The 27,981-nt window shown below is 46.1% G+C and overlaps 1 protein-coding gene across 3 annotated transcripts; it reads right to left on the reverse strand.

The window, feature by feature from the left end:
- Nucleotides 1-5: 5 nt before the first annotated feature.
- On the reverse strand, nucleotides 6-27,956 carry setd5 (SET domain containing 5). Of its 3 annotated transcripts, XM_089010332.1 has the most exons (26): nucleotides 27,535-27,956; nucleotides 23,956-24,068; nucleotides 22,240-22,522; nucleotides 20,818-20,926; nucleotides 20,396-20,631; nucleotides 19,261-19,319; nucleotides 18,999-19,186; nucleotides 18,880-18,918; nucleotides 18,503-18,790; nucleotides 17,499-17,647; nucleotides 15,713-15,830; nucleotides 15,491-15,600; nucleotides 15,087-15,309; nucleotides 12,562-12,642; nucleotides 12,319-12,465; nucleotides 11,859-12,248; nucleotides 8,341-8,601; nucleotides 8,099-8,216; nucleotides 7,765-7,991; nucleotides 7,319-7,375; nucleotides 6,730-7,215; nucleotides 5,747-5,827; nucleotides 4,706-4,974; nucleotides 3,567-3,688; nucleotides 2,834-2,904; nucleotides 6-1,037 (listed from the first exon to the last, which is right to left on the reverse strand). In XM_089010332.1, the coding sequence occupies exons 3-26, from the start codon at nucleotides 22,308-22,310 to the stop codon at nucleotides 639-641; spliced, it is 4,299 nt and encodes a 1,432-aa protein (XP_088866458.1). In that variant the 5' UTR covers nucleotides 22,311-22,522; nucleotides 23,956-24,068; nucleotides 27,535-27,956; the 3' UTR covers nucleotides 6-638. The 3 variants fall into 3 exon arrangements, with proteins under 3 accessions (XP_088866458.1, XP_088866456.1, XP_088866459.1); XM_089010330.1 differs by lacking the exon at nucleotides 23,956-24,068; XM_089010333.1 differs by lacking the exons at nucleotides 5,747-5,827; nucleotides 23,956-24,068 and having other exon boundaries at nucleotides 8-1,037; nucleotides 27,535-27,955.
- Between the last annotated feature and the right edge of the window lie 25 nt (nucleotides 27,957-27,981).

The raw sequence follows: 27,981 nt of genomic DNA on the forward strand, positions 1-27,981 counted from the left end.
TATATGCCACATGTGAGTAATGCAGATCAAGTAGCAAAATATTGTGAGTGATTGCAGCATTGGAAATAGCGTCTGAAGCTAAGTCTGAATTTGTCTCCAATCAAGTGACAAAATGGGAGAAAAGGTGGAAAAGCATGGAAGAAAAAAAAACGGTTCTGTTTTAATGATTTTCCGGCGACAAAGGAGCCGATGGAGGATCCGATTGGTGACAGCGTGAATCCATCCATCTTCTTCTTCTTCTTTCCACGTGGCAACCAACACTGAAGTCGTGCAGCTGAACGCAACCTTTTGCCAAATCAGATTGCAATTCACACAAAGGAAGTGTGTGTTCTGTTCTGTTTGCCTCTCAAGTTTGGTTTTTAATCACTTTCGACAGACATTTGTGCGGAACGGTGTCACTTTTCCATGGTTAAATGAAGTCCAAGGAAAGAGCGAGCGGTGACAATGAGGTGATTTTGTATTTTCAAATTGTTGCTTGCAAGATGGCATCCAAAGCGGAGCGTCCCGTTTGTGGTGTTGTCGCGGAGGCTGCGAGAAGCTGCCAAACAAAAGCTTCTGCTGCACTTGGGTTTGTCCACAGTTCTCCTCGTCAAAGCACCCAGGAAGCGGAAGCGGAGCGTCCGGATGCCGCTCGGGTCCTAAAAGCTTCCCGACTGCGTCCGTACGCCGGAGCCCTGCAGCGGCGAGTGCTGGAACTGCGCCAGGCCGGCGCCTTGCTGCGAGTAGTTTGGCGCTCTGGAGGCCGCCGGCGTCATGGAGACGGCGGCCGACTTCAACTTTCCGCAAAGGTTCCGCCCGGAGCTCACGTCCGCGTCGCTGGGCCCGGGGGTCCGCGGTGACCCCGACGTGCCGCTCCTCCTCGAACGGTTCACTTTTCCACGGCCGCCCGGGCGCGGCGGCTCTCCCGGCGGCACCGAGTCCGACGAGGTGGCTGAGGTAAGCGCGGCGCACGAGGGCGGAGGGTGCTCCTGCGAGGGGCCGGAGCCGCTTCCAAAGGGGGACGGAGGACCGGCGCTCTGCTGGTGGCCGTCCGATGACTTGAGCAATAGGAGAAAGGCCCAAAAACAACAAGTTACAGGCGGGCAGCAGAGTGGTCGGCCACGTCATCCTCAAAGAACAAAACATATTCCTGTCCTAATGAAGGCTTATTGCAGTGTCGTGCAACTGTTACGTCGGGCGTACAACTTACAAAATGTCTCTGCCCGGGTGGCCGACAACTTTTTCAAGGAAAAAAAAAAAACATCCTTTTTTTTCAAATCAAACCTTTGCTTTTTTTCAATAAACAAATAGTAATAATACATGTCATTTCTAAGCGCCTTTCAAAACTCACAGTCACGGGATACGTTTTTCTGCGGGTGAGCAGTGACAGCCACACGCGCCAGCGTTCACTCAACCCAGAAGTAACTCAAATAGATGGAAAGTTAGCTAGCTAACACAGTAGATAGTAAGCTAGATACCTAGCCAGCCAGCTAGACCGCTAATAGCTACATAGCTAGCTAGCCAGCCAGCCAGACGGCTAATAGATAACTAACAGATAGCAAATAGATAGTTAGGTAGGTAGCTTGATAGCTAGCTCGACTGTCATAATTTAGGATGTAACAGGAACCCTAACCAGGAATTGTTTTCAAAGTTTATTCGCTGATAATAACTAATAAAGCACATTTGAACAAAGATTTCCAAATGGGAATAACTTATTCTTCAGTTTGGAAATTTCTGAATTTCGCTTGGTTTGTCAATTTGCATACTCGGCACGGCAGCCAATCAGAAGCCTGCTTCGCATTTTCGGACTTTCCCGAGCGTTATAAGGTCGTGCATTTGCATATCATTTCCCAAACTAGACGCACAGAACCTCAGCCCCGGAAGAAAGATTCAAAAGAAGCTAACTAAATGTATGGCGCTACAAAAGGTAAACATACATTATTCTGTGACTGTAAAATGTCCTTGAGAGTTTTAAAAGGCGCTTAGAAATTAAATGTATGATTATTATTATTATTATTATTATGATTATGATTAAGAGCATGGTGGATAGAGGAGTTGACGTGGCTTGTAGCAGACGACGCAAGGCAAACATTGCATTGTGCAGCATAGCATGCCCAACAGTGTATGGACAAACGACAACTGGAGCAAAATTATCAGCAAGGGAGCATTTACCAGCAATTAAGCAAGGGAGCATTTGTGCTAGCTACATCCTGAAATTAAAAAAAATCCTTAATACAGTAAAGTCTGGTTATATTGATATCGGTTACATCGCTTATTACAATACTATTTCTATGAACGCAAGGAGAAAATTTACATGCCGCAGGATCAGATATATCGATAGTCCGGTTATATCGATATTTTTTCCCACTCTCGAGAATATCGATATAACGAGACTTTACTGTACTTTGCAACAATCAATGAGAAGGTTTCTTCAGCCGTCATCCGGACGGCTGAAGTAAACCTTTTCATCGATGGACCACTCCTGTCTGACTGAGAGTTTACACAGACACTTTGCAACAATGTGTTGTTTTGTTTTTTTTGTTTTTTTTTTTTTTGGGATTAGTCATCCTATTGTCTTTCAAGTTGTGAAAAATGGAGCAGGCAACTTGACAGGAACTGTATAGTGCCACTTAGCAGTTTTTTTTTTTTTTTTGACAACGATACTAGTGCAGCATGTTCTACCGGAAACAAATTCCTTGTGTGTTCTACATACTTGGCAATAAAGATGATTCTGATTCTGATTCTGATTCTGACAGAGTTGTCTGCCCTGGTGTCCGCTCACTTTTTGTCAGGAGTTTCAGCCACCGCCTCTGGTCAATGCGATTGCTGTCGAGTGTCAAGAGAGCATTTTTACCTGCTGTGCATATCTGAATGGGCTGGATCTGTGCGCTGGACTCTTGCTCGGCAACTGCACGTCGTACTGATCTGCATGGAAACATTAAAAGAGCACAAGATGGGAACAAGAAGGATTTTTTTTCACCTCCCCTCAAAGTGTCAAATGTCCGCATCTAGCGCGATTTCTCCCTTCATCAACACTTTGGCGTTGTCGGCAGAGTCGTCGGCCCACTTTTGACAGTTTCCATTCAAACTTGCAACCAATGTGATTGGTTGCAGGTCAAGGCGCCGTTCTAATGTTTGCATTTTCAGCAGTTAGCGTCCACCTATGATTATTAGCTAACTCTTATTATTAGCTGATTATTAGCTACATTTCCATCTATTAAAGTTACTGCCGGGTTGAGTGCTTATTAGCTAACTCTTAGCTAGCTATCTATCTATTTGAGTTAGTTCCGGGTTGAGTGATTATTAGCTAACGCTAAGCTAGCTAGCTAGCTAGCTAGCTTTCTATCTATTAAAGTTACTTCCGGGTTGAGTGAACGCTGGCGCGTGTGGCTGCCGCTGCTCCCCCACAGAAAAACATATCCTGGTCCTGTAAAGTGACCTTGAGAGTTTTGAAAGGCGCTTAGAAATGAAATGTATGATGATGATGATGATTGTGATTATTATTATTATTACTGATGGCAAAGAGTGATTTTGCTTCAAGTTTGTATTCTCAAGTGTTGCATTTGAGTGAAGTTATCCCTTCCTACCGGCTTGTTTTTCTGTCGAACTGTTGCTCCTCTTGAGGATTTGCTCCATCTTCATGCTTCTCAGCACTCGTTCCAATGCCCCTTGACCTTCACGTAGACGTTCAACACTGGTGGGCACCATCCTAACCCAGTGAAAATAGTGTGTTTGGCTTCATCCAAAAAAAAGAATGAATCATTCCATCCCTGGGACAGATTGGCCCATCCAAGATGGAGGCTCATTTTGGATAGGGAAGATGATTGCATTTGTGAAAAAAAACAGAAGAAGCAAAGTTTCTTAAAGGACAAGCGACACCTCTGAACAACTTGTGTCCATAATTTGTCAAATGACTTCTACTGAGCGCATTTGATAAAGATTCCACCTATATTAGCTAGATTTGACCTTTTAAGACCCGCGCTGAATATTCAGCAAGTCTTGTTTTCCAGTTGATGACGATGCCCTAAGTGACGTCACGGAGGGAACGCCCCTGACCGACAAAGCGACACACAATGCGTTTTGGGTACTTTCTTTCGTCTGAAAACACAGTGTTGATGGCGAAATAAGAAGGAAAGCTACATAAATAACGGGATGGTGAATCGTTGTGTGTCGCAGCCAATTGCGATAACACGCATAAAGAAGGTGGAAGTTGACACAAATTCCCAGCGGACAAATCAGCCCATTTCCAACCGAGCTTGTGCGCCATCTTTTTGCCAGCATTTTCTGGGCGCTACATTGGAGTCCAGACGCCTCAAATTGATACGGAAGGACTTCTTGAATCGATTGCAAACATTGATGCTTTCCTCTTCAGAACTATTTGAATCATATTCATAACTGGATGAGTAACAAGAAAGCATCCTCTCCGAATCTGAACTCTCTGAAACCATTGTTTTGATTCTGGAGCAAGGCAGTTTGTGAAGGAGTATCCTGGTGTGACGTCACGGACAAGGGGGCGGGACTTTCAGAATCTGCGCAGTTTCGAGCTCATTTTGTGGCAGTTTTGGGACACTTTATTGGTGTTTTGCATTTGACTCAAAATATAAGCCTGTGTGTTTTGGCTATTTGAGATGCTATCAAACGTTTTTCTGATGTCAGTTAGGAAAGAAAAAAAAAAATGGTGTCGGTTGTCCTTTAAAGCCCTTGCGATTGTCCCCCGTGCTCTCACCACGGCGTGGTCCCATCCGGCAGTCTGGCCTGCAGGCATGAGCTCCGCTGGTCCGGAGGACTGACGGCCCGGATGTGCGGGACGCAGCCGCCGGGCCCCGACGAAGGCGTGCAGTTGTGCGGGGAAGCCACGGGATGCGTCAAGTAGGGGGAACGGCGAGTCTGTTGGATGTGCCGAGTCGGCGTGCCACCCGCAGATAAACCGTAGTTGGCCGGCTCGGGATCAAGGCTGCCCACTTGCTTCCGTTTGCGGTACTCCAGCAGTGACACCTGAGAGGGACAAATGCTAGGTGATAGCGCCTTTCAAAAAGAAGGATGCTGCCATTCAGGATGCATGCACGTCTGCAAATCAAACTCAACCGAGTACAAAATATGGAGACTTGGATCAAGGTTATCCAACGCAGCACAATCCAGGTTGGAATGGACAATGTCGTTGTTCATGTGCAAAAGGCGTGTCTCCATCACTCAGATGGCTGTCATGAATGTTGGATGAAAAAGCAACAAAGGCAGCAGGCCACAATGCAACCGCAAGCAAAAGACCACATCCCGCACACGCACACAAAGAAAGCCGACAAGCAGAGCAGTCAACCGGCGGTCTTCCAAAGATGACAGCCGGGCTCTTCACCTTCACCTTTCATTGACAAGGGGGCGGGACTTTCCGAATCTGCCCAGTTTCGAGCTCATTTTGTGGTAGGAAGCCCAAACTCGTTTGACTTGACGAAAAGCAACAAAAATGACGCCAACTCATATTGGAAACAAAAGAAGGAAAAAAAGCAAAAAAAACAAAACCAAGAACGCTGTCCCCATCTGACATGTGACCTGATCAAATCTTGAGGGGAAAAATGGTGCTCCAAGAGCTCGGTCAACCATTGGGCTCATCTTTTGTCTGAACTACAACCAACAGCTCTCGAGTTACAACTTCAACGTTTGGAGAAAGGTCATGTTGTTGGCTGCTTTATGCAGATGGAGCAAAATAAAAAATAAAAAACATTGAAAAAGACATGCATGATTCTATGAATGTCGTTGTCGGGAGAATATTCACCATATTTTGTACCGTCTTGTATTGACTTCTTACGGCTATTGCCTTGTAATCGGGCTTCCCTGTCAGCACACTAACGGGATGCTGCTTGGAGGAAGAAAAGTGCAACAAAGAAAGACTTGGCAACAAGGATCAAGCGTAACAAGGGATAGATAGCAAGATAGTGACGGAGAAGAAGGCTGAAGTGATTGGGAGGGAGGGAAGGAAGGAAAAGGACAGCGTGTCTTGCGGCATTTGTATATCCATACAGTGTCTGAAACTCTTGAGAAAAAGTTAGCGGACACCAGGGCAGACAACTCTGAAAAAAAAGTTGCCTGCCTCATTTTTCACAACTTGAAACACACTAAGACGACTAATCGCAAAAAAACATTGTTGCAAAGTATTAAAGATTTTTTTTAAATTAAGGCTGTAGCTAGCACAGATGCTCCCTTGCCGATGATTCTGCTCCAGTTGTGGTTTGTCCATCCATTGTTGGGCATGCTGCACAATGCAATGTTTGCGTTGCGTCGTCTTCTACAAGCCACGTCAACTCCTCTTTCCGCCACGCTCTTAATGTACGTTTACGTTTTGTAGCATCATCAATGTTGTTAGCTTCTTTTGAGTCTTTCTTCTGGGGCTGAGGTTCTGTGCGTCCACTTTGGAAATTGATAGGCAACTGCACGACCTTATAACGCTCGGGAAAGTCTGAAGCACGAAGCAGGCTTCTGATTGGCTGCCGTGCCGAGTATGTAAATTGCCAAACAAACTGAAATTCGCAAACGTTTGATTGGAAAAAAAAAATCGTTGTTTTTTTTTTTCTTGAAAAAGTTGATGGCCACCCGGGCGGAGACGTTTTGTAAGTTGTCCGCCCGACGTGGATGTTGCACGCCCGGGCAGACGTTATTTCAGACACTGATCCATCTCAATATCTCCATCTCTCTCAACCACGTTGGAAAAAAAAGCCATTCTCCTTCAAAAGTCAAGCAGAAAATATGTGGTGTACTTGCCTTCCTTTTTTGTGGCGGGTTGTTGGCCTGAGGAGACGCGTTGCTGTCAAGGTCGCCGCCACCAAAATGAAGATCGGCGTACGGCGAGACGCAGTCGGGCCCGACATCCCCAAAGGGCCCGTGGCCACTCAGAGAATGATGGAAAGACTCTGCGGGGGAGAAACCGCCTTCCGATAGCGCGAGGCGCCCATCCGCCACCGCGCTATTCCCCAAGTTTGCGTTGAGTGGCGAGCAAGTGTAGATGAGGTTGAACTCTGTCCTGAAGACCCGTTCCTGACTTTGGAGGCTTCGGTCCCAGGTTGAACCTGACGCCGATTTGAAAGACCCCGCGCCGACGGACGAAGTGTCTTGGCAATCGGCGCCGAAAGAGGGTCCGGGAATGGGAAAGTCCTCCGGGGCCACGCCCAGGGGGCTCTCTAAGCTAGAGGACAAGGAAAGCTCTGGGAATTGGCTCCGGGGGAGGTCCAAGTCCGGCTGAAGATAGGGCTGAAGCCCAAGAAGAGGGAAGAAAAATGCTGTTGAAAACTTTGCAAAAGAGTCAAACCAGGAAGCTGCTTTTGTAAAAACCCACTTGCAGAAATGCAATTACCTCAGGAGAAACGGACTCCGGTCGGTGGACAGGCGATGTCTCGGGGGACGATATATTCTGGAATCAAACAGGAGGGGGTTAGGAACTCCCTCCCAGCCCTGCCCCCCCCTGCCCCTTCCCACTGTCACACTCACCGAACTAGGAGTACACGCTGAACTCTATTCAAGACCTCACTTTGACCTTTTTTTTCCTTTGTTTTTGCATTACTACACTACGTCACTACCTCACTTTGCATACGACACGACCTCACTTTACCTTCAGAAATGACATGTTTTGTCTGTTGTCTGTCTTTTTTAGTCACATTCTAAGCGCCATCTGTACTGTATGTCATGCATATAAGCATATTTGGCAATAAAGCTGGCTTTGACTTTGACCGACTTTGCCCGTGTCAAATACACAACTCAAATAAACGGAAGGGCAACTCATGCCGACGTGCGGTCTCTTACTTCAAATTGTAGCGGCGTGTTGCAACGGCTGACTGGCAGCGAGGGCAAGGGCGAATACGCCAGGCCGTTGGATAACAAAGAGCTGCAGGGATTGTGAAGAAGCGGCAGTAGCGCATCCTCCAGAAGAGGCGGCGTGATGGGGGACAGCGGACGAAGGTGGGCAGAGGCGCTCGCCACGGTCTCCGGCGTATACTTGGCGTGGCGCTTCTTCAAAGGTGCGGTGGAGTCTATCGGCAAAACAGGACGGGGAAAATTGGGAGTCCGTCATTCGGAAATGAGCAATTCTTGTCCAACTGGCTGAGGAATTCAAAATGGAGACGTCTGAATCGTTTACCACTCGACAAGGGATTGGGGGTGGATCTGCTGCTGGTGCTTTGTTGCGAGGAGGTGGACTCGGTGCCATCCGCCACCATGGCCGAATAGCTCTCATCCTCCACCTGCTTCATCCATCTCTACAGGAAGACACCGGAAGCATCGTCTTTAGAGTGAAGCCCTCATGCTAACTAGACATTGTCTCTTCCGTGTGCGCATTGACACGTTTACGACCCGTTTCAACATTCAATAGCGGCGGTTCACCTTTTTAAAGCAGCCATAAGTGCCGTCCAGTTGAAGTGGACGTGGCCGACGTCTCTCTGGATTAAAGGGGGAGCCAAAGCGAACGTAGTGTCGTGGCGTCGTGCAGATAACAGAGGAGTGCGAGAGGCCGGGCAACATGTTGAGGGTGGTGGCCAGCACCGTCGGATCGCTCGTTATCCGCAATGGCCGCTCAACTGGAACTTCTTGGTGGAGCTTTTCAACCCCAGGATTTTTTTCATTCAGCCACTCGGTCACCAGGTACTGAAACAAAACATGCATATGAATGTGTCTGTGTAAGCTCTCAGGAGTGGTCCATCAAAGAGAAGGTTTCTTCAGCCGTCATCTGCACTTCTTTGAACGTGTCGGACGTTTGGCTTCTTATCCAAGAGGCTTCGTCAGCAAACTAAAATTTGTTGGTAGGTGGTTTTGGCTATATATATATATATATATATTGCTACTGTGCAGATGTGGCGGTGCCAGACTCTGCTATAAAAGAAGCTATTTTCACAAAACAGAAAAACCCTTCACTAAATCGCCATGGTGGGGTGAGGTTTCATTTGGATCGTTCGTACAACAGACTTCTTATACCACTTAGTTCTGCTGATGAGGTGATACCAGAGCAAATGGGGCAATCAGGCCAGTCATAGAGCTCATAATCATGCAAGACAATAGAAGTAATCAGTCAGGACAATAGAAGTAATCAGTGTAGCCTCAGGGAATAGTCCTTTGCTACCCCCAACCTTAGAGGGGGGCCTATCTTAGCAGAGTCCTGGCTCCGCTACCAGCAAATTTTAGTTTTCTGACAAAGCGTCTTGGATAAGAAGCGAAATGTCCGACACCTTCAAAGAAATACAGATGACGGCTGAAGAAACCTTCTCATCGATGCATATGAATGATTCACTATGAACGACTTTGATAGATTGAGGGCAGCCATAGAGGTCTTTGGTACCAGGTATACACGACGCACAACAGTGATGCCCAACTATGGCACCATGAAAGGTCATCGGGGATAGAGTGAAAAAATGATCCAATTTTGCTACCATCGTCTCCCAAGCTGGGGCCTTCGTTCAGTGGAGGGGCCAGTGATCATAGGAGCTAAATTGTTGGAGGCCTTAGGTTCTTGGTAGAGTCACCACAGTACCTATGTCTAAAGTGAGGCTCAAACACACCCCATAGAGAATCATAGCTTTGGAAGATTCCCTTCACCCGGGAGTGGGTCACCAGGGGCCATGAGGTGGCCGGTCATCTCCCCGCAGGGGACACTAGATCCCACGGAATTCCATGGAATCACCATCTGTTGACGGCGCCAAGGGAGTCAGCTGCATTGTACTTTTTAGGGTCAAGGCGAGGACCTTGACGCTTTGGTCCCCAGCTACTCGTGAAATGAAATGGCACCTCTCCGGCCGGGTGGAAATAGCCTGAGCTCGTATCTGACATGGGCTTGCCTCGATGGACAGACTTGTGATTGCATATCTGGAGGCCTCTGCCTTAGGGTTCAGCCTGCGAGAGTAGCCTTGAATGGAGGTACCAATCCTGAATCTTTGTTGCCTGTACTCGGGCAGCGACCCCACCATTCTTTGTCGTCTTTGAAGGGAAAAAGGGGGTCCTTTCTGTCAGTCCCACTGGGGATTCCTTCATTCCGCCGGAGCACTTCAACATTTACATGTGGAATGACCTGATTGGAAAGAATCAGCCACTCCAGACTGGAAATTCAGGACATGCTTTGTGTTTGAACTTTTCTGTTTTTCATGGATTCTCCAACATGAACGGCATGTTCAAACGTGAAGGTGATACCAGGACACCCTCGACCTATCGCCGATTATCCAGTCTGTCCAAGTCCCGTTGGAATTGCATGTCTTGGACATTCGGTTGAAGAGGGCTGTGAACCAAAGACCATTTGGTGTTAGCAGTGGATAGGGACAGGTGGCCAAAACGCCCCTGGTGCTCAATCAGACAAAAACGAGGGAGTGCAATGGACAACAACTTGGAGGAAATGTTGGTCCATCATTCGGGGAAGCAGTGCACCATCAACGTATGTAAAGTAGGATGTGGTCTTGCTAACCTCAATTTAGGATTTTGCGTGGGGAGAATACTTGACCAAAAGAAAATCCACATTTCATGGAAAAGCCTTCACTGAGATGTCATCTACTTCAGGGTTGAGGGGGGGGGGGGTTAACGAGTTTGTTCCTCTGCCCCCATCTGCTCACACCCTCCAACATGGGCTGTTTGCTTTCTGTACAAATCGAGTGCAGGTCAGACTCTTGCTAGCCCGCCATGTTTGCTCTGCCACTTATTTGGTGGTGTCAAAGCTCCAGTAAGTCTTTGAGGGCCGCTGTGATGCATGCCCGTTGCAACACACCTGATTCAAATGATGAAATGGTCATCAGGCCCAGAGGAAGAATGACATTCAACACGCTCATTTTCACACCCATGCCGTTCAGTGAGTCCGCTTTGATGGTCACAGCATTTCATCTCCCATCCTGCATGAGTTATAGTTTTTGTGGTTCCGTTTTGGCTTCGTCAAGCCACAGCAGATCATCGAGATGTGCAACAGATTCCTTCCGTTTTTCATGAATCTTCTTCTTTTCCCTTCAGGGGTCGCCACAGCGAATCAATGTCCTCCATCTAACCCTGTTCTGTGCATCCTCTTCTCTCACACCAGCTATGTCCTCTTTGACAACATCCATATACCTCCTATTCGGTCTTCCTCTCGGTCTCCTGCCTGGCAGTTCAAGGCTCAGCATCCTTCTGCCGATATAGTCACTCTCTGTCCTCTGCACATGTCCAAACCACCTCAGTCTGACTTTCTCTCCAAAGCCTCTAATATGAGTTGTCCCTCTAATGTACTCATTCCTGATCCTATCCAACCTGGTCACTCCCAAAGAGAACCTCAACATCTTCAGCTGTGCTACCTCCAGCTCTGCTTCCTGTCTTTTTTTCAGTGGCACTGTCTCCAGTCCAAACATCATGGCTGGTCTCACCGATGTTTTATACACTTTTCCTTTCATCCTAGCTGAAAGCCTTCTATCACACCTGACATTTTTTTCCAGCCGTTTCAGCCTGCATGGACACGCTTTTTCACCCTTTTTCCACATTCTCCATTGCTCTGGGGAGTTGACCCCAAGTACTTAAAATCCTCCACCTTCTTTATCTATGTTCCCTGTTTCTTGCACTTGGATCCCTCTCATTCACACACATATATTCCGTCTTGCTGCGACTGATCTTCATTCCTCTCCTTTCCAGGTCATACCTCCACATCTCGAGTTTCTTTGCCACCTGTTCCGTTTTTTTATGAATAAGGTTTCTAATGCCAGGACTCTTCCAATGTCTATCTTCGGTCTTCAGCTGTGTAAAATTGCTCTCGCGTTCATTCAGGACACTTTGAGCCTTCCTGGGGGAATTCAAAACATTGACGGCACAAATTTTCTTCAAATTCAACGGAAAGAAGACACATATGGAAACAAACTGACAGCTACCAACAATGGTTTAAACAACTTGAAAATGGTCTCTTGTCTAACCTTCTTGGTCTTGGGATAACGCAAGTTGCCTCTGTTGATGCAGTTGAGAGCCTGGCCGTATCCCTCCAAGAGCTGAGCAGTGGCCAGCCCACTGTCCGCTTGGCCCGGCTCGGAAGCATACGGGCCATGAGGACCGTCCTCGTCAAGACCGGCACTCGGATCAACAAAAGGAGCTGCTGCTGCAGAAGCAAAAGCAGAAGCAGCGGCAGCGGCGGCGGCTGCAGCAGCAGCTTGCTGGGCTAATGCTTGACGCTGCCGCCTGGCACGTTGGGACGAACTGGAGCGATAGCGAGACATTCTGCTCTTCGGACGAGGCTTGGAAGAGCGGGCGGCTTTCGGGGGGGCGGGCGGATTTGCGAAGGAGGGCTTGTCTTCAATCGACAGAGCTTCCTAGAAAAAAGGAACATGCAATTCAAGCTGGTTTGGGAAAGTCGACGTTCTTTTTCAGAGCAATACTGACCGTGATATAGGTAGCACGTCGCGTGCTAATGCCTGTCCCTGTGTAGATTGGTAAAGGGCTGGCTCTTGTCACCTCATCTGTTTCGACAGGGTCCTCCTTGACATCTGCTGCCAACTTTCGCCGCCTCTTTTCCAGACTGTTCAATGTCTACATTCACACACAAATAGTGCAATATCATTTTAATGACAGCTGAACAATCATCAGAAGCGGCAACTTTGAAATGGAGACAAATGAAAATCAGACTTTTTTATTGGGGAGGACAAGTGCATTTTCATCCACTTCTCCTTCCGCAGCCTCTTCCATCTTCACTTCATCCAGCGCTCCCTAAAATCACAGACATACAGCAGATCAGGAATTAGCTTTGAGGCACATAAAGGGCTGTACATGGAGCAACTGTCACACACACACACACACACGCGCACACACACACACGCACACGCACACGGACACACGCACACACACACACACACACACACTAAAGCAATAAATCAGTAACAAGGAGCAGAAAAAAAACAAGATTAAGTCTGAGTCAAGTCCCAAAGGCCACAAGTGGGTTTTGAGGTGGCTTTTAAAGATGGGAAGCCAGGGGGGCCTTGCCGCATGTTCAGGAAGAGATCATTCCATAGAAAGGGACGGAAAAGGACCCCCATATAGTTCTTGGTCCTTCCAATAATGTCTGGTCTGCCCAGTTGAGGCAGGTGTGTAGGGGCAAATGAGCTCCGAGAGTTTAGCTGACGCGAGGTCATTTAAAGGACAACCGACACCATTTTTTTGGTTTCCTAACTGACATCAGAAAAACGTTTTATAGCATATAAACTGCAGGCCGATATTTTTAGTCAAAGGCAAAACACCAATAAAAATGATTTCAAGTTGCCCAAAACTGTCACTAATGAGCTCAAAACTAGAGAGATTCAGAAAGTCCCGCCCCCTTGTTCGTGACGTCACGTCAGGATACTCGTTCACAAACTGCCTTGCTCCAGAATCAAATCAATGGCTTCAGAGAGTTCAGATTGGGAAAAAGGTCATTTCTTGTTACTCATCCAGTGATGAATAGCATTCAAATAGTTCTGAAGAGGAAAGCATACATGTTTGCCATCGATGAAAGAAGTCCTTCCGTATCAATTCGAGCCGTCTGGACTCTAATGTAGCGCCCAGAAAATGCACAAGATGGCGCACAAGCTCCGTTGGAAATGGGCTGATTTGTCTGCTGGGAATTTGTGTCAACTTACACCTTCTTTATGCGTGTTACCGCAATTGGCTGCGACACACAACGAATGACTATCGCGTTATTTATGTCGTTTTCCTTCTAATTTCGTGATCAACACGGCGTTTCCAGACGAAAAAAATTACCCACAACGCATTGTGTGTCGCTTTCTTGGTCAGGGGTGTTCCCTCCGTGACGTCACTTTGGGCATCGACATCAACTGGAAAACAAGACTTCCTGAATATTCAGTGCGGGTCTTAAAAGGTCAAATATAGTGACATGCGATGGAATCTTTGTCAAATGCGCTCAGTAGAAGTCATTTGACAAATTATGGACGCAACTTGTCCGGCGGTGTCGGTTCTCCTTTAAAAGGTAGGATTTATGTGCTCCCTCTTAGGACTAGCAGTCAAGCTAGTCGTAGCATCCTGGATCAATTGGAGACCCAAAGTGATAAAAGCAAGGTGGTGTGCACAAAGCACCAGTGTGTTTGGGGCAGGATATGCAGCTGACAGCTTACAATTTGGTGGCGCGTGTCATGCTTGGGGGAACTAAACTGTGTGGTTTACCCTTCATGATAATCGCATGAGGGCGGGGGGATAAACATGACTCTCAGCAGGGCCTGCAATAACGCCTGCCCGGACGCCCGGGGCGTGCAACTTTTACGTCGGGCGTACAACTTACAAAACCGCCCAGGTGGCCGACAACTTTTTCAAGAAAAAAATAAAATAAAGGTTTTTGTTTTCAAATTGCTTTATTCAATAAAGCAAACGTTTGAAGGAAGATTTGGAAATCGGAATAAATTATTCCGATTTCCAAATCTTCATTCGGTTTGGAAATTTCAGAATTTCGGTTCGTTTGACAATTTGCATATTCGACACGGCAGCCAATCAGAAGCCTGTTTTGTGCTTCCCGAGCGTTATTATGTCATGCATTTGCATATCATTTTCCAAAGTAGATACACAGAACCTCAGCCCCAGAAGAAAGATTCAAAAGAAGCTAACAATATTTATGAGGCTACAAAACGTCAACGTACATTATCCCGTGACTGCAAAGTGTCCTTGAGAGTTTTGAAAGGCGCCTTGAAATTAATTAATCATTATTCTTATTAAGAGCATGGTGGAAAGATGATTTGACGTGGCTGGTAGCAGACGACGCAACGCAAACATTGCATTGTGCAACATGCCCAACAGTGTATGGACAAACCACAACTGGAGCAGAATCATCGGCAAGGGAGCATTTGAGGAAGGTACATCCTTCATAAAAAAATATCCTTAATACTCTGCCACAATGGTTTTCTTTTTTCACGATTAGTCGTCTTGTTGTGTTTCAAGTTGTGCAAAATGTGGCAGGCAACTTGAGGGGGATTAGTCGTTTTATTCGTGTTTCAAGTTGTGCAAAATGTGGCAGGCAACTTGAGGGGGATTAGTCGTCTTATTCGTGTTTCAAGTTGTGAAAAATGGGGCAGGCAACCTTTTTGGCCGGGCAGGCAACATTTCAGAGTTGTCTGCCCTGGAGTCCGCTCACTTTTTGTCAAGAGTATCAGACACTGCTACCAGCCACATACCTCGGAATCGCTGTTTCCTTGCTGCTCTTTGGCCTGATTGCTATCGAGGCAACGTTCTTGCTCTCTTCTGCGGGCCTTTCGCTGCCGCGTCTCGGCACCAATCAAAGGGGAGGACGGTGGCGCCGAGGGGGTGGTTGGCAAGCTCTCCCTGGGGCTCACGTTGTGTTTCTGCACAGGGCAATTCTGGTTGCCTTTATGGCAAGCGCAGTCCACCTTGTAATTACTGTTGGATTGATATGACAACACAAGACTTGTAGTGAGCGCAGAACGTGCTCAATAACCCAGCAAAAAAGGCTAGCTGGCATCTAACCAACCAAAAAAAAAAGTGTTGTTTGACTAAAGAAATCTCAAAGAAGCAAATTGCGATCAGCAAAGTAGACTGAAGGGCGAAAAGCGGTACTGACCAGCTGTTGAACTCGTAATCAAATCCAATGGTGACCTCGGTGTCCTTTGGGATGTGACGAATGGCATAGATACACAGATGGATCATACCCTCAGCAATCATATGCCGCACCTGACAAAGTCGTCAAGACACCATTGGTCCAAAAACAGATCAACTCACAACATCTGCTGGAAAAACAAGATGGCAACCCATGAGGTCCTAATGAACTCCACGAACAACTCACCTCGGCGTTGGGTGTGCAGGACCTTCGGATAAAGCGTGCGTCATTTCCAAAAGTCCTGGCGTCCACACACATCTGGACATCATGAAATTTGGAGTAAAAGAGGACAAAAGGGTAGGGCCTAAAACACATCAACATTGGACTTCAATTCAATACCTGCGTCATGACAACCTTCACTCATTTACACGTATGGGCTTCACGACGCTTTCACTCAAATTGCACGTAAAACCAGGCTCCATGAGTCTTATCTTTCATGGGTCACATTAAAAAATAAAAATAGTAATTACTCCATCATCATCATCATCATCCGTTTGATTTCTAAGCGCCTTTCAAAACTCTCAAGGTCACTTTACAGTCACAGGATCAGTTTTTCTGTGGGTGAGCAGCGGCAGCCACTCCAGCGCCACGCGTGAGGTTAAAGCAGTCCGGAAGATGAATGGATAAATGAATGAATGAATGAATGAATGTCCCTGTTAATATATAATTGGGTCCAATTCAGCCTATTTTTGTCATGAGAAAATATGAGCAATGAATAGAATGTACTTTTGAAAAGATGTAATGCGGTTCTTTGATAATACTGGCATCATCTACAAAGTCGAGCAATTAAAGTGATAGTTTTTTTGTTCTTTTGACTGTTGTTTGTAATAATAATAATACATTTCATTTCTAAGCGCCTTTCAAAACTCTCAAGGTCACTTTACAGTCACAGGATAGGTTTTTCTGTATTATTATTACTATTATTATTGTAATGCATTGTATTTATAAGCACCTTTCAAAACTCAAGGACACAGCTTATTGTTAGCTAGATAACTAGCTAAAAGATAGCTAGCTAGATAGCAAATAGATAACTAGCAATATAGCTCGTGAGATAGCAAGATAAAGAAAAGTAAGTCAAGAGAGGAAAAAATACATTTGAATTGCAAAGTCAAGAGAAAAGACAAAAAAAAAGCTAAATGGGACAAAAGAAAGTGCAAAAAAAGAAAAAAGCGCAACAAAATGGCCGCCGCAGGAAAAAGGCGTTTACTGCGGTGTTCATCCAGCAGTCAATTGTATTCCAGCGTCAAGTTGGAGGATGCCGAAACGTCGCCGTCGTTTTTAGCATGCTAGCTACGCTAGTTAGGATCGTTTTGCTTAGAAGTGACGGACCATTCAAAACAAAACCAAAAAAGAAAAAACAACTAAAAGACAAAACAGAGGTGAAATGTAATTACGATTTAGAACTGATTGATACATTTTCAAGTCAACTCTCAATAAATCTAGGGTCAAAAGTCAAGCCGAGTAATTCATCGAACAGCAATTCCATTTGTTTTGACTGCTGATCCATTTTTCTCTCAATGATAACATCTTACAGGTTTATGTCGGCATTCGGAAGAAATATTGTGCAAAGTCTATATTCCTTGTCTTTTCTGCAATACCGTACAATAGCTATCTAGCCGGCTAGCTATCAGCTAGCTAGCGAGCTAGCTTTCTATCTATTTGTCTTACTATTCTATTTGAGTTACTTCCAGGTTGAGTGAACGCTGGCGCGTGTGGCTGCAGCTGCTCACCAACAGAAAAACTTATGACCGTGACTGTTAAGTGACCATGAGAGTTTTGAATCAAATGTATTATTATGATTATGATTACATCGACAGACGGCAGCAAAACAGCAGCAGCAGCAGCTTCACCGCGGTGGCCAACGCTCTTCGGACCATCGTCAGAACTGGCTACCTCGCCATGACGAATGACACTATGAATCTCGGTGTAAAAGTGGCGTGGTGTGAAATTGGTTGTGGAAAGTGCGACTTACTTTTTAAAGAAATGTCCGTTGACTTCAAACTGTTGCTTGAGCATGACCTTTCCTCTGTACTCAATAATGAGGATGTCAGGATCCAGGTTCTTGGCAGCACGAAGGATCTTTCTGTGTTTCTGCACACGTGTTACACGTCCTAACTGCAGCTACAAAAATTTCAAGAAATGTTTTCAATGAGTCACGATACACACCAACCTACCATGTTACAAATGTTCACATTTGTCATTTCTGTTATCTATTTTCAACAGACGCCATTCGTACGAAAATTTTGTTTTGTTTGCAATTTGCAGGGCAGGGCAGGCCCATTGCCCCATGTTTAGTGGCGGCCCACGACAATGTGAAAGACAGTGATACCTTGGCTTACAAACTTAATTGCTTCCCAGACAGAGTGTGTATCCCAAACATTAATTTCCCACAGGAAACCATTAAAATGAGAATAATCCGTTCCCGGGTCCCCATAAAACATCATTTTTTACTACATAAGCCGTAAAACTACACAAAATAGACCTTATTTCATGTATAATAAATGTGCTATGGTATTGTATTTAAAGAAATAAACTGTACTCTATAATAAAGTCGTTTTATTGACCTTTGTTATCGTCATTGATGGCTTGATGGAATTGAGTAGCCATCTTGAGGAATGATTCCTTGTAAGCTTTGGCGGCTTTATCGTCAGAACTGGCTGCCTCACCATGACAAATGACACTATGAATACCTGTACGACGCTTAAAGCTCTCGAACCATCCACTCTGCGTTTCTGTAAACCCACCCCCCACTGCTGTGTTCTTGACGAATCATGTACGGCTTAAACCGAAGACTGGGAGCGGGGAATAGAGGACAAAAAATAGTCGGCTGCCATTTCCGTGTTAGGAGAACGGGCTCACTCATTGTGGCGCGCCGTGTGCATCCCGGAAAATAGTTCGGAGGCCAAGATTAAATTCCTGTGAATTTAACGTTCGTAAGCCGACTGTATTGTGAATGAAGATAATCCTTGGGCCAACCTGCATCTGCGAGCCAAGCACGGTGTTGTTACAGGCCAGCTCGGTGCGATTGATCGTCTTGTCCTTGGCGTCGACGGATGTCGGTGAGGTGGAGGGAAGACTGGGAGGTCCGTTTGCCGTGTTTCCGACAGCGGTTCTGGCGGTGTGGTGAAGCTGGAGCAAAGTCTGGATGTCGGCGCTGTATTGGTTGACTAAAGCCTCCTCATACTGGTCCGTCCAATGGCGGATTCGACTCTCCCATCCTTCTGTTGTGCTCTCGTCCAGTACGTTGGCCTCCGTCGTCAAGTTCTTGGCCAAAGAAAAAAAAGGGCCGAAACGAAAAGCGTGTCACAAATGCAAATTCGACTTGCTTTCTACTCAAGGAAGGCCAGTCCTACCTTCATCCTCATCGACTTGCGTGAACCCTCTCGAAAAGCCTGACACAAGAAACCACGTCAATGCCACAAAAAAAGACCTTTTTTTTCCCAGAGATGCAGCCTGAAATATTTTGTCCTACTTTGACTTTCTTGCCCTTTGGTGTTCCACTGGCTTTTTCTGTACTCTTTTTCTTCTTTTTGGATTTACTTCTTTTCACTCTGTTGACAGTCAGTTTGATGCTGGTGGGCGTATGCTGAGTGGCCGTGTAAGAGATGGTGGAAGGTGACACCTCTTCATCGCCGCTCTCTGTGGCGCTGCTCTCTCCAGCTAGCAACAAAGTCAACGTACATTGTTTGGCTGTCATGATCTGAACGCAAACAAAGATTGAAGGGGAAAAATACCTGAGACATTGTCACTTTTCCTGCGCTGCCCATCGGATTCTTTCCTCCCGTCACGTCCTCTGCAACAGGAAAAGCACCGATACAAGATGATGAGATTAGTTCTAGTTTGTGTAGAAGGGAACCCACCGTCCTAAAATGCAAACATGTTTCCTCGAGAAAATTGACCATGAATGTATAAGCAGTGTCTGAAATAACGTCTGCAACTTTTCCGTCGGGTGTACAACTCACAAAACGTCTCCGCCCCCCCGGGTGGCCGACAATTTCTTCAAGGAAAAACAAAATAGTATTATTATTTTTAAATAGGTGGCCTTTGAGATAGGACTTGATTTGAATGATTTTGATGGTAAATATCCCTTGCTGATGAATAAGACGACTAATCGCCCAATAAAAAACAACAACAACAACATTGTTGCAAAGTAATAAGGACGTTTTTTTTTAATGAAGGATGTACCTAGCACAAATGCTCCCTTGCTTAATTAATAATAATAATGATGCATTAATTTTTAAGTGCTTTTCAAAACTCTCAAGGAGACTTTACACTCACGGAATAATGTATGTTTACGTTTTGTCGTGTCACAAATGTTGTGAGCTTCTTTTGAGTCTTTCTTCTGGGGCTGAGGTTCTGTGCGTCTACTTTGGAAAATGAGACGCAAACGCACGACCTTATAACGCTCGGGAAAGTCTGGAAGCAGGCCTGAGATTGGCTGCCGTGCCGAGTATGCAAATTGACAAACGAACCGAAATTGTGAAATTTCCCAACCAAGATTTCGAAATCGGAATAATTGATTTCGAAATCTTTGTTCAAACGTTTGCTTTATTGAATAATTATGATTTGAAAAAAAAAAATCTTTTTTTTTTTTTTTAAGCAGTTGTGGTTCACCTGGGCGGAGACGTTTTGCAAGTTGTACGCCTGACGTAAAGGTCGCATGCCGCGGGCGTCCAGGCAGACGTTTTGTCAGACGCTGCAGAAAGCATGGTTACTTGTCTCCTATTTATCCAGCCTTGAACTTTTGGAGGAGGGTGTTAAGTGTATGGGGAGGCTTGACTCGCCATTGTTCGGTATCATTTGACGACAGACAGAGCACGCTTGGTAGCCGCAGAGAGAACAAGACAAGACGCCTTCTCCAAGTCTCACCTGCAGTTGTCGCATTTGAGAAGCGAGCCGTCCGGCACGCGGTGGGTGCAGTGACACCAGTTGGCTATGGCCCCCTCCTCCTCGGACGAGCTGGGACTGTCCGCCGAGTGGTCCTCTGTGCTTTGGAAATAGCGGGAGCCGCGTAGCGCGCCGTTGAGATCCATTCGAGCGATGACGCTCTGAGCCAGAGGGGAAGCGGGCGGGGTGGGAGGAGGGGGAGCGCCATAGTTGTGATCCTGACAACACACAACGGAAGACTGTTGCTTCTTCAAACAAACAAAAAAGGGGAAACGGAAAATCAAGATGAATGAAAAGAAATCAAGACTTTGAGAAAGAAAGAGATGGCGCACTTCTAGTAGGTCCATGTTGACTACACACTGTATTCATGCACATGGGAGAAGAAAATATCAATGCGTACTCACAGCATACGGAAGTCCCCGATAGCCATGACTTTGTGCACTTCCGCAACTGTGATGGTTGAAGTTTTTCTCATTTACGGCAGCGGCAGGACTTGCTTCAACAGATTCAGGGCTGAAATTTCAAAAAGAAATGCATGCATCATACATTTTGGGGAACAAATGGTTTTTCCAACGGATGCCGGTTCCTGTCAAACTGAGGCTTGACAAATCCGACCATGCGTTTCACATCATTGGCCACTAGATGGAAGCAAAATTCAGAAACTGCTTCACTACCGAGATGGAACGTGGGTGGCGTTTTTTTCTTGTGCAACTCGTCTTTCCATAGAAATGCCATTTCCATTGGAAATTAGCTTCAAAGGAGGCAAAATATACACTCAAGTGTTCCGTTGCAACCTCGACGGTTGTTATTCCTTGATTTATGTCTGTGTATACTTTATTAACATGAAGAAGAAATGACATGAGAAATCTTCTTTTCCTTTGGGCGTTTCCCTTCAGGAGTCGCCGCAGCGAATCTCTTCTCTCGCACCAGCTACCTTCATGTCCTCTTTGACCACATCCATAAACCTCCTCTCGGTCTCCTGCCTGGCAGTTCAAGGCTCAGCATCCTTTTCCCGATATAGTCACTCTGTCTCCTCTGGACATGTCCAAACCATCTCAGTCTGACTTTGTCTCCAAAGCCTCAAATATGAGTTGTCCCTCTAATGGACCTATTCCTGATCCTATCCAACCTGGTCCCCACCCCAAAAAAAAAGTCAACATCTTCAGCTCTGCCACCTCCAGCTCTGCTTCCTGTATTTTCCTCAGTGGCCCTGAAATGCTAATAGAAAAGAAATATTCCAGAAACTATGCACTACAGTGAAAATCAAAACCAAAAAATGAAGTTGTGAATTCTTGGAATGGCCACGTCAATCACACTAAACTTGACTTTGACAGGAAAAGAAACTCCCGGAACTTCAACAGACTGAGTGAAATCAATCCTATCCTACGTATTTTTTGAATGCCAATGGGGGCCGGGAAGGCGTCCAGGAGGCATCCTAAGATGCCAGATGCCAGAGCCACCTCATCAGGCTCCTTTCCATGTGGCGGGCAAGCAGCTGGACTCCCGGATGAGCGAGCTTCTCACCTCCTCATCTCTAAGGGAGAGTCCAGACAGCCTACGAAGAAAGGAAGCTCATTTCGTCCGCTTGTGTACATGATGTGGTTCTTTGGGTCACCACCCGCAGCTTGTGACCATAGATGAGGTTTGGGACAGAAGAGCCGGCCTTTTGGCTCACTTCCTTCTTGAGCACCACAGATCGGCACAAAGTCGGCATCATGGCAGACGCTGCATGGATCCGCCTGTCCATCTCTCCCTCCCTCCCTCCTGACCTCGTGAACAAGACTCCCGTATGGTTCAACAAGATCTCCTCCCCCACCCCGACTTACTCTGATCCAGCAGCCATTTCTGTGTATGAGGTTTCAGGTGTGGTGACTCCTCGAGCGATGACTATGCTCATGACGTCCAGCACAGCGACGCTTGGGAGGGTGGGGAAGAGGGGAGAAGGGGTGAGGGGGAGGAGGGGAGAAGGGAGGGGTAGGGGAGGGACAGGATGGAATGGTGGCCCGGAGCTGGCGAGAGAGACTTCACGGGGCTCCAACAGCAATGACAAAGCACTCCAATGGTGGGGAGCCGCTGAGCCGGAGCCCTCGGCTTACGGTCATGTGGGACCTGAGGAGAGAGAAGACATCCTTGGTTGGCTCAAAAAGCTCAACAAACTTCACGTCCATCTTGGGGGGCTACCTTTGAAAAATGATACCCTCAAACCATACACAGCAGGTGTCGGGAACCTATGGCTCCCGAGCCATGTCTGGCTCTTTTGATGATTGCATATGGCTCGCCGATAAAACAAACGACATATTTTCCCTTGTTCGCCGTCCATTTCCTGTTTGGGCGCCAGTGGGCGGAAAGCGCAATATTAATTGGACCATACTGACCTAGGTTGGCTGAAAGCGCAATTTTGATTGGCTGATTTATTTGACAACTTTTTCCATATATACGGCACACTGGATTATAAAGCGCTACAGTAGAGGCTGGGCTTACGTTATGCATCCGGTGCAGCGCGAAAGGACATGTCAACAATACAGTCAGAGAGGTCAGTCAAACTTTATTAATAATTACAAATCAGCTTTCTGACAACTCCATTCACTCTCAAAATGAATAAACAACTGTTTTATTATTTTGGTGACACAGTTTATCTTTTAACAACAGCAAGCTAGTGGAGGAGAACACGTAAAAAACATTCTGATGCTGTTACGGTAAATTAAACCTAAGTGCAATGACAATATACACTCTTAATAGTGCAAAGCAATCCCAATCACCCTAATAACTCTAAAGCAATAGCATAATAAGCGTCGTTCACGCGTTAATGTCCATCTTCACAATATGACCAACCTTGTTGAACTGTAAAGTCACAAAGGAAAGACGTAAAGCTCACTTTCACTTCATTCCTCATCTACGAATCCCTGGAATTCTTCTTGGGTGTCCGAATTGAAGAGCTGGGCCAATGCGGCATCCAACACGCCCGGTCGCGTCCAAGTGGTCATTCGTGGAGTCAGGGTCGCTGTTGTTGACTGGCAGTTGAGTGACAATTCCTGCCTTCCTATCAGCCCGCTGGCGGCTAGTGGCGTCTGTCGTCCGGCGCTGTCTCCCCGTCTTGGTGAACGTGTGTTAGCCTTATGCATCCACCGCTCCCACGCAGTTAGCAGTCTCGCTTTGCATGCTCCGTCGACGCCATTGTATATATCCCAGCATGCACCGCGCACTACTTCCTCTCCGCGGGAAAACAGAATCTCGGCCGCTTACCGTAATGACGAGACCTGTTGCGGCTCAATATTGATCCAAATAACGGCGCACCGGATTATAAGGCGCATGGTCAGCTTTTGAAAAAATTGAAGGCTTTTAGGTGAGCCTTTTAGAGCGAAAAATACGGTAGCCTCAGGGAATAGTCCTCTGCTCCCCCCAACCTGAGAGCAGGGACCTATCACAGTCCGGCACCGCCCCGTCCGGACAGTAGAGATATATATATCAAGCCAAAACTACCAGCAAAAAAAAATGTAGTTCGCTGACGAAGCCTCTTGGATAAGAAGCGAAACGTCCAACACCTTGAAAGAAGTCCAGATGGCGGCAGAAGAAACCTTCTCATCGATGCAGCTAATGTCAATGTCAATAAGGTCGAGACCAGGGTGTCCCGTCCGGCTTAAAACGGAGGAGTCACCTGTAACAAAAAGGGATACACAATATACTGTACATAGCTATCTACGCACACAGGGAGATTTATTTTGCTTTCATTTTACGTCGGCTATATAAAAGGTCAGATTAACACGTGGCGGTTGTGCTCATCATAGTCAAAGCTCGTACAGCTAGGAAAAACATGAAACAAAACACACAATAGGCAGTCACAATTAAAAAAAATGTCAGGGCCGCTTGTAGGTAGGGGTAAGAGGGGGCTAGCTAAGCCCCCCTCAAATAAATGTCATTCCTTCTAACTCAAACTTTGGTGCTACAGGTCGAAACCAGGAGGTTACTCGGGTATGTGCGTGACTATCTAGCGAGTTAGCTAGCTCACTATTTGTTATCTGGCTGGCTAGGTATCTATTTAGCTATCTATTAGCTAGCTAGCTGGCTGGCTATCTGGTGGCTGGCTGTCTATTAGCTATCTAATAGCTAGCTGGCTATCTCCTGGCTATCTGTTAGCGAGCTAGATGGCTGGATGGCTATTTATTAGCTATCTAATGGCTAGCTAGCTAGCTTTCTATCTATTTGAGTTATTCCGGGTTGAGTGAAGGCTGGCGCATGTGGCTGCCGCTGCTCACCCACAGAAAAAACGGACCCAGTGACTGTAAAGAGACCTTGAGTTTTGAAAGGCGCTTACATATGAAATGGATTATTATTATTATTATTATTATTATTATGAAAGGGCAGATGCCATTATTTGGAAGATCGGCAGCTGCCTCGGCTTGACAGGTGTGCACTTTCCAATTCCATCCCAAGAAATCGTCTGACCTCTCCTTTTGTTTGATGTTTACGTTGAAGTCAAGACAAGCAATATTCACGTTTTCACTTTGTCGAAGCTTGATCGTCAACATTTCATTTCCGCGTCGATACCGGCCGGCACTTGGGCATGAAAACAAAATGGCAAGTCTAAAACAGGAAAGGAGCTCCCCTGGAAAATAGCAGCCAGCTAGCCAGCTAGCCAGCCAGCCGTTCTCTTCAGCCCCACCGAGGCTGGGGGAGGCTACGTGGGGGAGGAGAAGAGCAAGCAAGTCACCAACCAAGCAGATCCATTCACTTGAATGCGCACACGCGGGACGGAAATGGACAAATCGAGGGAAAACAACAACAGCCAAACTTGGGACTCGGATTCACACTAGTGATGGGAATTCCGGCCGGCTCCTTTCAGAGAGCCGCTTCTTTTGGCTTGGCTTACTAGAAAGAACCGGCTCTTTTTGTCGCTTAAAGGACAACCGACGTCTCCGGACAAGTTGTGGCCCCTAATTTTTAACATGGCTTCAAATGACTTCTAGTGAGCGTATTTTACAAAGATTCCACCGCATAGAGCTATATTTCACGTTTTAAGACTCGCGCTGAATATTCACAAAGTCTTGTTTTTGAGTTGGTGACGAGTCCGTACGTGACGTCACTGAAGGAACGCCCCTGACCGACAAAAAGACACATTGTAGCAGTCCTTCATCACGTCAATGTATTTTGCTGTACTGTTTGTCTGAAAACCTTGCGATTGCACCCAAAAGCCGCCAGAAGAGACGCCCTCTTCTGGCTCCATGGAAGGAATTTATCAGCCTGTGGAAAGGGGCTGATTCATTCCTCACGGGAGCTGGTCGCCATTTTTGGGTGCGACATCCCCCCCGCCGGTCTGCCTCAAAATGACACGAAAAAAAATATTTCATCGATTGAAAACTTGTATGCTTTCCTCTTCAGAAGCATATTCATAACTGGATGTGTAACAAGAAAGCATTGTCTCCGAATTTGAAGCCATTGTTTTGATTTTTCAACAATGCCAGACGTCTTGGCGTGACGTCACCAACTGGGGGCGGGCCCTCCTGAAAATGCCCAATTCGCAGCTCAATTTTTTGCAGATTTTGAACACTTGAAGTCATTTTTATTGGTGTTTTGAATTTGACTAAAAATATCATACTGCGTGTTTTGGGTATTTTAGATGCTATAAAACGTTCTTCTGGTGTCAGTTAAAAAACAAAAGTGACGTCGGTTGTCCTTTAAATTAATTAACTACCTAAAATCATGTAAAATTATGTGTAAAACGAATTACTCAGGTAAAAAATACACAATATCAAATATTTTTATTTATATGGCTTGATTTATATGTGCACAGAGAGCATCCACTAAATTTCACTTTCCCTGTGATGATCAGCTGTCACTCATTTGCTTTTCATATGAATAATGCTATCATACCAACTAGTAAAATATATCATAATAACAGCATAATGTTATAACATTTGTCCACCTGTCTACCCTTAACCCCCCCCCCACCACCACCACCACCACCACCCCTTTCTCATCACTGCTGCGTGTGTCTGTCATTCTCCCTTGCCTCCTCTACCACGAATATCGACCAATCATGTGCGGCTTTAACCGAAGACTGGGGGACGGGGAATAGAAGGGGGAAAAAGTCGGCTTCCATTTCGGGCTCCTTAGGTTAGGAACCGGCTCTCTTCGTTCACTTCGGAGATCCGGCTCGTTCGCTAACCACACATCACTAGAAGCCAAGTTAGGACGCTAGCCCGAAACACACCTCGTCAAAACACACGTTCAAGTGTAGCGTAAAATCACAACAATCATGGCTTTCAATCGCCGAAAATGTTGGCAAGATTGACCATGTCGACGTAAGACTATTGTGTAAGCTAACGTCAGCGAGATAGACGCTGAAAGCTTGAGCTAACACCATCCACGTACGTGCTAAAGTGCATCGTGGATGGAAGAGCAAACTCGCTGTGGGCCCTTTTCGCTTTTCTGCCACAACACGGAAACGAAACGTTTGGGATCCAACACATTGGACCACATTTTAAACAGTCAACGAAACGTTTGGATCCAACAAATTGGACCACATTTCAACCAGTTACCTATGTACAAATTCATCCTTCTCCAATCTAATCGTTCCATTGCAAGTCTTAATATTTTACACAGGTATGACTCAAGTTGAATTTTGAATACATTCGCCTGGGTTTGGCTTTTGTTTGCAATTACTGAAATTAATTAAGCCTTTCTGAGGTGGGCTCGAATGCTTTTACATATATATTATATATATATATATATATATATATATATATATATCACATTCACGATGGAAAGCATGATATTAGAACATACTGTGTGCCTGCTCGGGAAAAATGGTCTGAAAAGAAATCCACGAAACAAAACAAGACGAGGATCTGAAAACGAATCGTTAAAGTCCAGTCCCCAACTAGGACCGTCAAGGATGTTGTTGCTTGAGGGACATTCAGGTCACCCGCACAATCACGAAATAGTCAAGACGGCGGACGATATCAGAGTAGTTTTGCTGAACTTCAATCCTCAACGATGAGCTAGCTGCGTTAGTTAGCTTGTTAGCTGTGCAAAGATGACTGAATATTGAGTCTGCTACATTGTCACTGTCTCACACAACTCGTTGTAATGTGACTATCTTGGCGTCAAAAACAATCACTCACCTAAAGATGCATAATAAACGAGCACAAACGAGTGGAATTCATAGCATTCCTTAGAGTAGTCCAACATCAACTCCAATCCGAGCAGTAGGCCCGTCCGTCGGCCTCGGCGTTTCCTGTATCCTTCGCCTTGAAATGTAGCTCGCTCTCCGGCTAGGATACAAACTTCTCTGCCTCTCGCATGAATAAATGGAAAGTGAAATCCGCGGTTATTTCCAAGTGCAGTGCATCCATTGGGTGTCTGCGGTATATTCCAGGCGAGTCCATCAATTTACTTGAAAAGTGTATTTGCAAAAGCCATTTTTATTGGGGTACTGCTGTATATGTCACTCGGCTCTGATTCTCGGTCGGATCTTTGCATTCGAGCGGCGCCCATCCCCCCCGCCGAAACCTCCTTGCCGGCATCCACCGCGGGTCCGAGCTCATGCTGATGTGTCGTTCGCGAACGAG

The sequence above is a fragment of the Hippocampus bargibanti genome, linkage group LG12 (assembly GCF_051943395.1).
Source record: "Hippocampus bargibanti isolate YZ-2025 linkage group LG12, ASM5194339v1, whole genome shotgun sequence".
NCBI classification, from domain to species: domain Eukaryota; kingdom Metazoa; phylum Chordata; class Actinopteri; order Syngnathiformes; family Syngnathidae; genus Hippocampus; species Hippocampus bargibanti.

What these genes read in the sequence shown, in the direction of transcription:
- setd5 (XM_089010330.1), bottom strand. Translation starts at nt 22,310, where the DNA reads ATGAGCATAGTCATCGCTCGAGGAGTCACCACACCTGAAACCTCATAC. An exon ending in GAAAAGTGACAATGTCTCAG is followed by an intron (nt 19,187 to 19,260) that starts GTATTTTTCCCC and finishes CTTTGTTGCTAG; the next exon opens with CTGGAGAGAGCAGCGCCACA. An exon ending in ACCCGCCACAAAAAAGGAAG is followed by an intron (nt 5,828 to 6,729) that starts GCAAGTACACCA and finishes TCCTCCAAGCAG; the next exon opens with CATCCCGTTAGTGTGCTGAC.